The sequence below is a fragment of the Sinohyriopsis cumingii genome, chromosome 2 (genome assembly GCF_028554795.1).
Source record: "Sinohyriopsis cumingii isolate HCF-2022 chromosome 2, ASM2855479v2, whole genome shotgun sequence".
NCBI lineage: Eukaryota > Metazoa > Mollusca > Bivalvia > Unionida > Unionidae > Sinohyriopsis > Sinohyriopsis cumingii.
The window spans coordinates 143649244-143662602 of record NC_142962.1 but is presented as its reverse complement, the minus strand read 5'-3'; the positions used below and the strand labels follow the sequence as shown (position 1 = coordinate 143662602).

At 33.1% G+C, this 13359-nt stretch overlaps 1 protein-coding gene across 2 annotated transcripts in view; it reads left to right on the top strand.

Annotated features, from left to right (window-relative positions):
• Positions 1-374: 374 nt before the first annotated feature.
• Positions 375-13359, top strand: part of LOC149805994 (progestin and adipoQ receptor family member 3-like) — a 28923-nt gene continuing 15938 nt past the window's right edge. Inside the window, exons 1-5 of one of the 2 annotated variants that reach the window (XM_089950804.1) lie at positions 375-574; positions 7038-7291; positions 8308-8470; positions 10092-10244; positions 11758-11955. In XM_089950804.1, the coding sequence (XP_089806930.1) occupies positions 7038-7291; positions 8308-8470; positions 10092-10244; positions 11758-11955 (768 nt within the window). In that variant the 5' untranslated portion in view covers positions 375-574. The remainder of the gene's footprint in view (positions 575-7037; positions 7292-8307; positions 8471-10091; positions 10245-11757; positions 11956-13359) is intronic. The other variant, XM_089950803.1, reaches the window with a different exon arrangement.

Below are 13359 nucleotides of genomic sequence, written 5' to 3'. Positions count from 1 at the left end.
TTTTGTACTTTTTATGAATATCACTTTTCTTAATTAAAGTACGATCGTTCTCTCTTGATACTAGACCAGCATGTTGTTCTCCAACTTTTTTTTTTTTTTTTTGACTGGCGGCGATAAAAAAATGGTGGAGAACAACTTGCTGGTATATCTTGATACAAAAATGGATTTTTGACCCAAAGCAACACCTGATCCAATGTTTACAGAAAAAACGTACCGTTGCGCAGAATTACCCGACGCGCAGAATTGACCGACATGGTGGTATATGTGGCAGTTTTTTTTTTGCCTTTGGGGTGATAGTAAATCAAAGACACGCTCCTTGCTTCCAACTGCATTGTTTTATATTTTATTAGTAAGTGCCAATGAAAGTCATATGGATGCTTATATAACCACAATACAAATCTATGCGTTTATGTGATAAGTCTAATCAAAGAACCCGGTAGGCATGGTATTGCTAAAACAAATAGTGATCACGTTCATCCTTTGTGCAAAATATTGATCTGATCGGTTCGAGGCAAGAAGTTGTAGTTAATGGATGGGAAGTGTTATAGTGTGGTAGCCCTTCTTAACAATCAAGGTTTGTTCTGTTTCTAATGAAGCATTTTAATCTTTATAACCAGCCCAAAGTCGCCCCTTTTATCAGATAAGTATCCTTGGTTCGTGCCCTTAATGTGAATTCTTACGCTTATATTATAATATTAGTGAAACTGTTAAATTCGCCTTATAAAGTCTTCAACTATATCTGCTTAATTTATTCATAGATGAAAAATCTTTCCATAAGCTTTAAATTCTTTGCTAGCTAAAATTGTTCCAAGCGTGTCATTTTTAAAAAATAATTTCCGGATATACTCCCATGGTTAATAAAATGATGCATGCACCAGAAACTGGTCAGGGGTAATAAAAGTGGGCACAAAACTATGTGCTTTATTAGCACAGTTACCATCTTAAATCAACGCACAATAAATGAGAAATATACATGTAGTGAAAACATAGAGATTGCAAATATAATATTTTTCTTTTTCTAAAGAATCATGCATTGGTACATATATATATATATATATATATATATATATATATATATATATATATATATGTGTGTGTGTGTGTGTGTGTGTCTAATGTATAGCATAAATACTTAGCAAATCAACACCATGTACTCACCAGCCGATCTCAAGGCATGTTTAAGAGTGAATCCATAATAATGTCATTGAAAATATGCACATAGAAGTATAATATTTAGCAATTTTGTCACAGATCATTATGTGTCTGAATTCAGTACAAAAAATAATAGCAAAATTACAGAAGGAAAGATGAAGCACTTTTGTGGTTCTCTCTATATATATGCACATGTACATCTGAAGGTCAATAACATAGTCAGTATACATTTCATACTGCTAGAATTTCTATGCTGCAAATCAGAATTGTTAAGACAATATGGTCTTAAACTAAGTAACGGAAAAAATGAAAACCAATATGTTTCGTAAAATTAAAAAAATAATTTACTTCCCTTGAATACGTGAAAATTCAAAAAACAATTTGCAGTATTATGAGTCAAATCCCAAATAGTTCTAAAATTTCCAACACAAGTCCAAATTTAAGAAGTTCCAATTGAATTCCAGTGGTGCTTCAGATAAATTCCTATATTGAATGTGTTGATATGCCTGTAGTCTTTAATGTGTCAGTGGCCTGGATTGTAGCGATATGCAACAGTCTTTGACATATCACAATAATATAATCTAAAATGACATTGTTTGAATTCACTATAATTCCAAATTAATGTTTTAGTTCAAGGATATTATTGAGCACCTTGTAATTCCAGTTAATAAACAGTTTGAATAAATAAATCCACCTAAATTCAAAACTAAACACAATAGTAAGACTGATTCTGTTTCCAATGTTATGGGAAGAATGACAAATTTTTCAAGTCAATAATATTATTTAAAAAGCTAAGACAGAATAATACAGCCAGGATGTAGGTCAATTTCCATCCTAAAACATTCATAGTTGTGAACAAGTTTAGAAATTTCCAAATGAAAAACTAATATCAGATTCATTCAGATAGTCTTATTTATGTTTAATCTGAATTGTTTGTTGGTTTTTTTCTCCATGATTTTATGTTATGTGTAATTGTATTTTGGACTTGACCTTGTCCAAAATCAGTCACATGTTGTACCTGACCAGTAACATCTGTTTTGTGAACAACAGAATACATAGCTAAAATTGTTTTCCTATGATTGTGGATAAAGTTAGTGCTCAAAGAAAAAGAATTTTAGAAACGGGTCCAGGGCTGGTGACTTAAATAAACTCACAAGCCCTGACTGCCTGGACTCCAATTTCAACATGCCCAAAATTTTCCCTTTTTTAATATTGTCATTGCAATAGCTACAGTTCAAATATAAATTCAATAGGGTTCAAAGGGGTTTGAAGGTAATGCAAGTGTCATTAGTGTTCATAACTCCACTCTCTAGGGACTGGATGGTCTTGGTGTTCAAACTTCTCTGCTGGATTCTCAGATTGAATCCTGGTCAGAACCAAGTTGATGTATGTTGATGTGTTGTTTGCAGTATATGCAAAGAATTAATAGCTATAAAAAAAAAACATCTTTTTTTCTGACTTGCTTCACAAGGTAAAACTCCATCAACCATGAGTTTGGAAATTCATTTTGTTAGGCTTTGCTGATGGCTTATTACTTTCTAAATTGGCTTCAAAAATGAATTACACTTGAACACTATTCTGACAGCTGAAATGATCATGCTTTGCATTCTATAAATGCTGTAAAATCCAGCTTCAAAGAAACAGTCACAAACTTGTCAAAAATATGATGCATATGGCTAAAACATTCTCATTCAAGGCAATAATACCTAATAACTTTTGTTCTTGTACATGCCTCTAGTATCTCTTTGATTTACCTATAATGGGTTGTTCCACTTCGGATCCTACTTATGCAAATTAGCATAATGGGCTTACCCAGTGAAGCCTTCAAATACATCTCACTAGCCATTGTAATCCAGCTAAGTAATATGTAAAATAGTGGTTTATACCTGACCTCTTTCCTTTAGTTGCCACTATTATTAACTGCCCAAAGGATAGTTGTATGTCACAGTTCCAGTCATGACTGTTTACTGTTTATACATGCTACATGTTATGGGCATATACTGAAAGTGGACGGGTGTGTGTGTTTTTTTTCTTCAAGTTTTGAAGATTACTGAAAACTGTTTTCTCGAAACATGGCTGGTCAGGGGTTTTGGGAGTACGAAATTATATTTTTAGCATGAATTGAATATACATTTACACATAGCACGATCAAAGTTTCTTCAGGCAAATTAGACTTTTTTTCAACAAGCCCAATGGGCACCTCATTTAGAATACAGGATGGGCCCGATAAAAAAATTAGAGGGGCCCTGGGTGTTGGGCTATCAGATTCTTTTTAGTGTTGATTAAGTATACAGATTATTATTAATGCAAACATGTTAATCGTAGAGTCTGGGGTATTGGAATTCCCCCATCGAATAACCTGGTCTACCTGATGTTACCACATTCTTTAATATAATTTTAGTAACAAATTTTATCTTGTTAAAAACTAGAAATATTCTTGAATGGAAAATTCCATTAAATGCCAGAGTATTTACAGAAAATAATAACTGTGATACAGGTGAGGTAGAGAGGTTTATAAATCTTGTTTACTTGAGAAATTATTATTATTGTGATTACATCAGAAGCAGAATCAACTATATTGTTGTGATCAGTTTTTGAGTTTGGTGGAATTATTTATTCAAATTATAATTATATAAAATTACAAAGTGCTCAATAAAATTCTTGTACAGGAACATTAATTTGGAATTATAGTGAATTCAGAAAAGGACATCTTGGATTATATTATTGTAATTAATTGGAAGAGACTTAGCACATCATTACAATTCAGGCCACTGGTATATTAGCACATTTAAGACTATTGGAACATCAACACCTTCTGCACTGCATCTTATTTCAAGCACCACTGGAATTTAATTAGAACTTTATTAATAAGGACTGGCAATGGAACTTTTTGGACTATTTGGGATTTGATTTGCAATGCAGTAAGCTGCTTTAAAATTTCACTTTGTATTCTAGAGAAATAAATTATTTGTTGAATTTTACAAACCTTGTTGGTTTCCACTCTATTTTATTACTTAGTTTAAGACCATAAAGTTGTAATAGATAGAAGTAAACATGTTTACTTTCTTGATAATGATCTGAAAAGTTAATCTAATCTGATAGAGAAATATTATTTATGTATTATGTTGTTTACAAAATAAATGTCAATGGTCAGGTACACCATTAACTTGATTGTGGACAAATGTCAAGTACAGAAAATATATACATAACATATAATCATTGAGAAAAGTCAACAGTCAATACAAATTAACAGAATACTTTATTGTGTTTTGAAAAACTTTTTGATTTTCAGTTGCTCTTTCATCCTTAGATGTTCGATTCATGAGCACCTAAATCTCAAGCTAATTGAGTGTGATTAATACTGGACTTTATCTTGGCCATGGTTTTAAACTTCTCTATGTACCATTATCCATTGTAAATAACCACTAATGAACACTATGATATCTATTTGTTTGAACGGCTAAAATTTTGCGAACCACATCATGATCATGTTGTGTTTAAATTCATACATGATATCTTCCCCAAATTGACAATGATTTTTTTTACACATTATTTTGTGACAAATTTTTTGTTGTTGATATGTATGAAAAAAAAATATGAAATTTTGGGAGCCACACAGCAATCTTGTTATTTCCTAATTCATGCAAAAGCTCATGTTTGATATAAAGTTTTACCCCTTGAGTTGAATTTTCCTGTCCTCTATTGATTCATATAAAGGATTCTTTAAATCTTAGATGGTGTATAAGGAGATGCTATCTTCTTAAATTACATAATGCAAAGTGTGATCAAATAATTAAACTTTTCATTGAAAAACATTGAAATAATTATGTATTGGAAGGTGTGACTTGATAGATAAGATAATTAAACCTTTTTTTGTAAAAAATATTAAAATAATAGATGAATGCAGCAACTTCTCTTACCAAAATCATAGCTATCATTCATGTGTTGCTTTTTTGAAAAACTGACTGACAACCAACCACTCTTACATCAAACTATCTCACAATCATGAAATTATTTGTTACACATTGAGTTCTGTCTCAGCATGATAGATTTTATTACATATTATGTGCAAGTTCAAATTTGTGTATGACATCACTACTTTTCATTCTGTTGTGCGAAAATGTCACTTTAAATTTTGTAATAAAAGAGTAATATTTTCAAATGAAAAGTGTATTTTCTGGAAGATTTTCTGATAATGAATGGACAGTCTGCCTGCTAATTATCTTTTTGAAGTAGCCGGTTGAAAACATAAAAAAAAAATATGCAAGGCAAAGTAAATGCATCATTGTAACAGAAAATGTTAAAATGTTGTATTATTTATGTTAAATTTTTAAAAGTTGAATATTGTTTAGCTGTCTGCCAGACCTAATAAGATTGTTGGGCATGGTTGTCTTGGTCTGGAGTATAGTCAGCCTCCACCATTATTACTTGACAAATTCAGAGCACTGTGATAAGAGGGTCAGACAAACAGACAGAGCATCCTAGTGCATCCAGGTCTCATACATGCATTACTTGTTATGCAACATCATACCTTGTTTCACACTGGCAAACTCAGCATGACTCAGAGGAATAGGTGTTAGACTTTTTATCATCAGGGTGGGTTCTGACTATATATTTCATATTTTTTTTACATTTTAAAATAGTGTTTTCAATTAAATTCATTAACCTAAATAATGTAAATATTATTGAAAGAATTTGTCAGCTAAATAATGTAGCTCCTGGGCAAGCTTAAGATTTGTCATCTCAGTTTGTAATATGTAACAGAAGAGACCATGTCTGAAGCTTCCAAGTATTTCCATGGACAGGTCCATAAAATAATTATTTCCTGATGGTATATATTGTCAAAATGTTTACTACTCACACAGATGCTCATGCCACTAATACTGTCCAACAGGATCCTGTCAGTTGATACTGTCCAACAGAGACCTGTCAGTTGATACAGTCCAACAGGGACCTGTTAATTGATACTGTCCAATGGGAACCTGTCAGTTGATACAGTCCAACATGATCCTGTCAGTTGATACTGTCCAACAGGGACCTGTCAATTGATACAATCCAACAGGATCTTCTCAGTTAATAATGTCCAACAGGGACCTGTCAGTTGATACAATCCAACAGGATCTTGTCAGTTGATACTGTCCAACAGAACCTTGTCAGTTGATAGTGTCCAACAGGGACCTGTCTTTTGGTACTGTACAACAGGGACCTGTCAGTTGATACAGTCCAATAGGATCCTGTTAGTTGATACTGTCCAACAGAATTTTGTTGATTGATACTGTTCAACAGGAACCTGTCAATTGATACAGTCCAACAGGGACCTGTCTTTTGGTACTGTACAAAAGGAACCTGTCAGTTGATACAGTGCAATAGGATCCTGTTAGTTGATACTGTCCAACAGAATTTTGTTGATTGATAATGTTCAACAGGAACCTGTCAGTTGATACAGTCCAACATGATCCATTTAGTTGATACAGTCCAACAGGAACTTGTCAGTTGATATTGTGACAACAGGATCTTGTCAGTTGATACTGCCCAGCAGGGACCTGTCAGTTGATACTGTCCAACAGGACCTTTTAACTGATATTTCCATAAAGGGACCTGCTAACTGATGCTGTCCAACAGGGACATGTTTTTCAACCATAAGTGAATGATTCATAATAATGCAAAAAATTATTCTTGTGAAAGACTATTACCTTCTTTAAAGTACAGAAAGATCTTGACCTGGAATTGGTTCATTTCTGACACAAATCTGAAAATACATTTAGCTCTGAAAGTGAATTGCTTTAATGTGCCTGTCTTCAGGATCTCATCCTAAGCCAGTTCTTTCAGTATTTAACATCAATATGTTTGTAATGCCTACAACATTTTTTTTTTCATTTCAAAAGATGGGTCAGTATGATCAGCATGAAAATGTGAAGAACCGTCAGCTGACCTGCCAGAGACAAGACAGTGGCTATCACATTCTGGATATTGAAATTGACCATGATTTGGAGAGTACCTGCAGCAGTGGTCTCTGTGATATCAAGGAAGTCGACATTCCTCTCCACAAGTACACAGACATCCCAGAATTCCTTCAAGGAAATCCTTTTGTCACACATGGTTATAGAGTGGCACTGCCTTTCAGTTTATGTCTGAAGAGGTTACTGTCTTGTCATTTATATTTTTAGTTCTTTCTTTTCTAAATATTTTACACCTTGAATTGCCTGTTCATGTTATAAAACATCTCTCACATGGAAAACAAAAGTAATTAATGTGACTAAATACTGTAATATTGGTATAATGTAAGTGTATGTGCTTATTTTATATGCTAGCTCATTTTCACTGAAATTGATTTGGTATGATTGTTTTACAAGTTTTGATATTTTGCATATATTTATCAACCTAAAAGTATACAATATAACTATCGTTAATTAAAACAACATTTGATAGCAAGAAGGCAGAATGAGGTCATTAGATAAATAATCATACCAAATGACCTAATTGGAAAACAAATAGCATCAGAAGAACAAGGTTTAGGTCATAAAGTTTGTTTGGGCTATAAATATGCTGGAGACCATAAGTGTCTACTTTCCACCTATGCTTATTTTCACATATATTATTATCCATATTTTTTGTTTTCAATATTATATGAAGTTTTATTCATATATTTTAATATATATCAATACTATATGAATTTTTATTCATATTTTACAGTTTGTTCAATACTATAGTAATTTGTTTTCTTCTGCTTGCTTCAACTAGTCAGATGTTCAGCAGTTTTTGTTACTTAAATGCTTTATGTTAATTGACTTTCTGTCAATAGCATTTCTTATATGAGAAGTTATTTTGCTTTTTGCAATTTTACAGGCTTACTTATTTGCACTTATACAAGAATGAAAAGGTTGGTCTTGTTATTTAAAAGTTGAATGGAGTGTAGATGATTAGTTGTCTGTATTCATAAAGAGCCCTTAAAAATTCTTTCAGGATCTTTTCTTATAGAACAGATTTAAAAATTCTGTCTCAAAATTTTATTTCCAAATTATTGTTAGCATGTAGTATTTAATAAAAGAGGCAGTAATGCATAGGCAGTTATTTAGAATAGAAGTTTTATACTCAGTTTTAGGGGAACCTTCACATCATGTCCTTTGTGCTAAGAATGTCCAAATTTAATTTCAGTGCATTTATCTGGAGCAATGAGACCTTGAACATTTGGTCCCATTTTGGTGGATTTTTTCTCTTCTTGTTTCTTATGCTGTATGACAACATCATCATAATTCCAAACTATAATGGGGGATACACTGACCATATCATTATCACCTTAGGACTCATCTGCTTTCAGGTAAGTCAGCATCACATTTATCATTAGTCATCTTTTTCAGATTTATTACATATATCACCAGTTAACAACAACTTAATAACAATAAAAACAAGAACAAGAAGAAAAATTCTGAGTTTGTAAAATATGTATCCCTGTGCTTATATATTTTGATTTCCACTCCAATGTTTGAACCATTTTGGTAGGACACTGGTATTAACCGATTTGGCCCCGATCCCGTCTGTAGGCATGGTGAGGCTGTACCCTACTTCAAATCCCTGCAGCATCAAGGCCATTTAAGATAGACCAACGTGGGTGGTATTAAAACAAAGCAGACAGATATAGCTCTAAAATAATATGAAATAATCTGGAAGTTCTAGTTGCACTACAAAATACAGTTAGAAAAAGCTCATTTTTTGGACCCCGTTTTTTTCCACCCAAAATTCGCTCGAGATCGGAATGCGATTTTGTGTCCGGATTTTAGACCTTTTAGCCTCAGATCTAAGGCATACCGGTCTTAACTGCACACAGACAGGTGAAACTTTGCAAAAACTAGGATAAGGTGGGCATTTGGAATAAATTGCGGTCTCCATACCAAAATGATGGGTCTATTAAGCAAAAAAAAAAAAAAAAAAGAACTCCAACTTTTACCCTTCTGCTCATGCGCAAGCAAAATAACCAATGGAAATTGATGTTTCTAATACAACTAGGCATTATTCTCATGGATAATCTGTTGAAAACTGCTGTATTACAATGTATTCAGAAATAGCACCCCAAATCTCGTTCATACGCACATTTCAGGCAAAAACGACAAAAACCTCTGGGGCCGAATGAGTTAAAGACTGTCCAGGGGCATAGATCAGTTGGGTATGTGCTTTTGTTCTTTCAGCCCCTGTAAATATATTTGTAGATGTATGGTGGTGATCTCAGTGGTTTTCAAGCTATTACTTGGTGGGGGCTTGAGGATTGAGTCAGGGAACAATATTGGTTGCATTTTTACATTTGTATTTCGATGCCCAGTAAGTGTATATGGTCACAGGGTTGGGATCTCAGTAGTTTCCAGGATATAACCAGGGGATAAGTCCTTAGGGGTAGGAATTAACCCCAGGGCCAATGTCATTTGCATGCATAAATTTGTGTTCTAATGCCCAGTAAGTGTATATTTGGTTATATGGTGGGAATCTCAATAGTTTCTATGTGATTTGCTTGGGGCTATATTCTTGGGGTAGGGAAAGAAAAACCAAGATATCACCCAGGGATTCAGGTCTGCAGTATGTTGACACTTGGGTCATTGATCACAAATCCAGTTTTGTGAGGTATGAAGCAAACAGATCAGGAATTTTTTGACATTTTGATTCTGGTCTTCTGTTTAACTTTGAAATCCATTTGACACTAATTTCTTTTGAATTATTATTAGATTCAATTTTAAGTATGCAATAAGAAAGTTTTTTTTGTCATGATCAGTGTTGAAAAAGGCTGAAGAAGGGGGATGGGGAAAGGATGTTAAGGGTTAATGTCCTAATCAGAAAGATAAAGCATGCTGAGATGTGCTTTTTAATTTGTTCAATGGATATATTGCTTGAAAATGTAATAGAAAATTGTATTACATTTGTTGATAATTTTCTCTTTTTTTTTTCCTCTTCAGTTTTGTATGTTATGTTCAACTGGTTTCCATATATTTGGCTGCCACTCGGAACGGGCCAGCAAGCGATGGCTTGCTGTGGATCTAGCAGGAATTCTGATAGGAGTCATAGGCTGCTATCTTCCTGCTGTTCATTATGCTTTTTATTGTCTGTCTGTAAGTATCCTGATGATATAATACTACTCCATAGTACTCCCACTGTAATTTTCTGTCTGTAAGTATCCTGATGATACAATACTACTCCATAGTACTCCCACTGTAATTTTCTGTCTGTAAGTATCCTGATGATACAATACTACTCCATAGTACTCCCACTGTAATTTTCTGTCTGTAAGTATCCTGATGATACAATACTACTCCATAGTACTCCCACAGTAATTTTATGTCTGTAAGTATCCTGATGATACAATACTACTCCATAGTATTCCCACTGTAATTTTATGTCTGTAAGTATCCTGATGATACAGTACTACTGCATAGTACTCCCACTGTAACTTTATGTCTGTAAGTATCCTGATGATACAATACTACTGCATAGTACTCCCACAGTAATTTTCTGTCTGTAAGTATCCTGATGATACAATACTACTCCATAGTACTCCCACTGTAATTTTCTGTCTGTAAGTATCCTGATGATACAATACTACTCCATAGTACTCCCACAGTAATTTTATGTCTGTAAGTATCCTGATGATACAATACTACTCCATAGTATTCCCACTGTAATTTTATGTCTGTAAGTATCCTGATGATACAGTACTACTGCATAGTACTCCCACTGTAACTTTATGTCTGTAAGTATCCTGATGATACAATACTACTGCATAGTACTCCCACAGTAATTTTCTGTCTGTAAGTATCCTGATGATACAATACTACTCCATAGTACTCCCACTGTAATTTTCTGTCTGTAAGTATCCTGATGATACAATACTACTCCATAGTACTCCCACAGTAATTTTATGTCTGTTAAGTATCCTGATGATACAATACTACTCCATAGTATTCCCACTGTAATTTTATGTCTGTAAGTATCCTGATGATACAGTACTACTGCATAGTACTCCCACTGTAACTTTATGTCTGTAAGTATCCTGATGATACAATACTACTGCATAGTACTCCCACTGTAATTTTCTGTCTGTAAGTATCCTGATGATACAATACTACTCCATAGTACTCCCACTGTAATTTTCTGTCTGTAAGTAGTCTGACAATTCAATACTACTCAAGTTACAAAAGCATGCAGAGCTTTTCTGCAGATTCTTAAAAGTGGTGTATGTTGACCCAGGCAAGGGATGTAACTTATAAAAAAGAAATATTTAACAGAACAATAAAATGGATTCTATTAATTTTTAAACAATAATTTTTGTATTTATTTTGTGTTGAAAGTTTTTCCAACTTCTACCATATTTAGATATATATTAGTTTTGGAGCTTTGGGGTAGTTGAACCTTGTTAGACCCTATGATTTTAAGCTTTTAACACGGTTTAATAAATTTTTTATAACATTATTATAAATACAGACATTCAGGCAGGGTGTCTACCATCATATTTTTACATTCTGATTATGATGGCTTATAATTGTTGTTTTCTGTAATTTACTGTTAACTCTGAACTGACTTTAGTTTCTTCTAAATCAGATTTTGTTTTCCTTTTTTCTTTGAAAGATATGGCGGGATATCTACTTAATATGCATCACAGTATTATCCCTGTCTACTTTATTTGTGCAATTTCATCCCCGATACTTTTCCAACAACTGGTTCAAACAGAGAATAGCGATATATTTTGGACTTGTGGCTTATGGTGTCATTCCTACAACCCACTGGATATACCTCAGTGGTGGATTCTCTGAAAAAATTGTACAGGTAGGTACTAACTCATTTTACTTTCACTGCAGAAAATTACATATATTAAAAATCTACTTAAACATTTGTTCTGTTTTATTTGAAACCTTGATCATTTTTTAAAATTCCTTCAAAACTTTTGTCTTTCTGTCTGCTTTTTCACATAGTGCTGGGCAGCATTTCATTAAAATTTGTTTGTAAGGAAAGTTTAATTTTACGCATATGAAATTTATGTTGATTGGCAGCTTTGCTATTTAGTCCTTGCATGAGTTGCAAAAAATAGTTGGGGGGGTTTCTATAGTTTCTTTGATACTTTGTTATTGAATTACCCAGAAATAACTTTGTTGCCGTAAAGTGTTTATTTATATATATACATACTATTACAACTATATTTACCTAAAATACAAAGTAAAAGAATTAAAAATAACTTACAGTTTGGTGTATGAGTTCCTAAAATCCTAAACTTTCTATCAGTAGGTCAGAGTTATCCAAATAAGTTCCAATGATATTCTGAATGATGTCAGAATTGTACTGATATGTTAACAGTAAAGACCAATAATACTGTTATGAATGTCTAATTCTTCAAAATAACTCACTAATATAGAATGATAATTTGCAACAGTGAAAATTGCAATACCAGGCTTTCAATCATTCTTTGTATTTTGAAATCACTTTACAGTAAACAATTCAGTTGTTTAATTCTTTCAAATCACCGTTTGGGTAGGCTGATCTTTCCAGAACTCAAGTCCTTGTCATGTGATGTTTACTTGTTTACTTGCACTTATAGTTAGACTTGACCTTTTAGGTAGGCTGCTCTTTTCCAGAACTCATGTCCTTGTCAAATCATGTGATGTTTACTTGCACTTATAATTAGACTTGACCTTGGAACTTATGAATGAATAAATTTACCTATTTGATACGTGACTCATCCTACAAGACAAACTACAATCTTAGGATTTTAGCATTACAAATTTCACTCACTAAATGACTTTTTTAAAACTATTAGTATGAAAGTAATACCCATCATATAGACATACATAAAATACAGTACTTTGTAATAAAGTTATGAATAAAAGTGTATAACAAACTATGTACAGTGCTTACTCTTTATAATGCTGTTAACTGTATAACAAACTATGTAAAGCGCTTACTCTTTATAACACTGTTAGCTATATAACAGGCTATGAACAGTGCTTACTCTTTATAATGCTGTTAACTATAACAAACTATGTACAGTGCTTACTCTTTATAACACTGTTAGCTATATAACAGGCTATGTACGGTGCTTACTCTTTCTAATGCAGTTAACTGGAGCCATACAAGTGGCCCATTAAGTGAGGGAGTCTTCTACTGAGTAATGTTCTAACAACTCTGTAATAATAGTGCATACAGACACAAAAATAGGGTATTTAATGATATGAAATT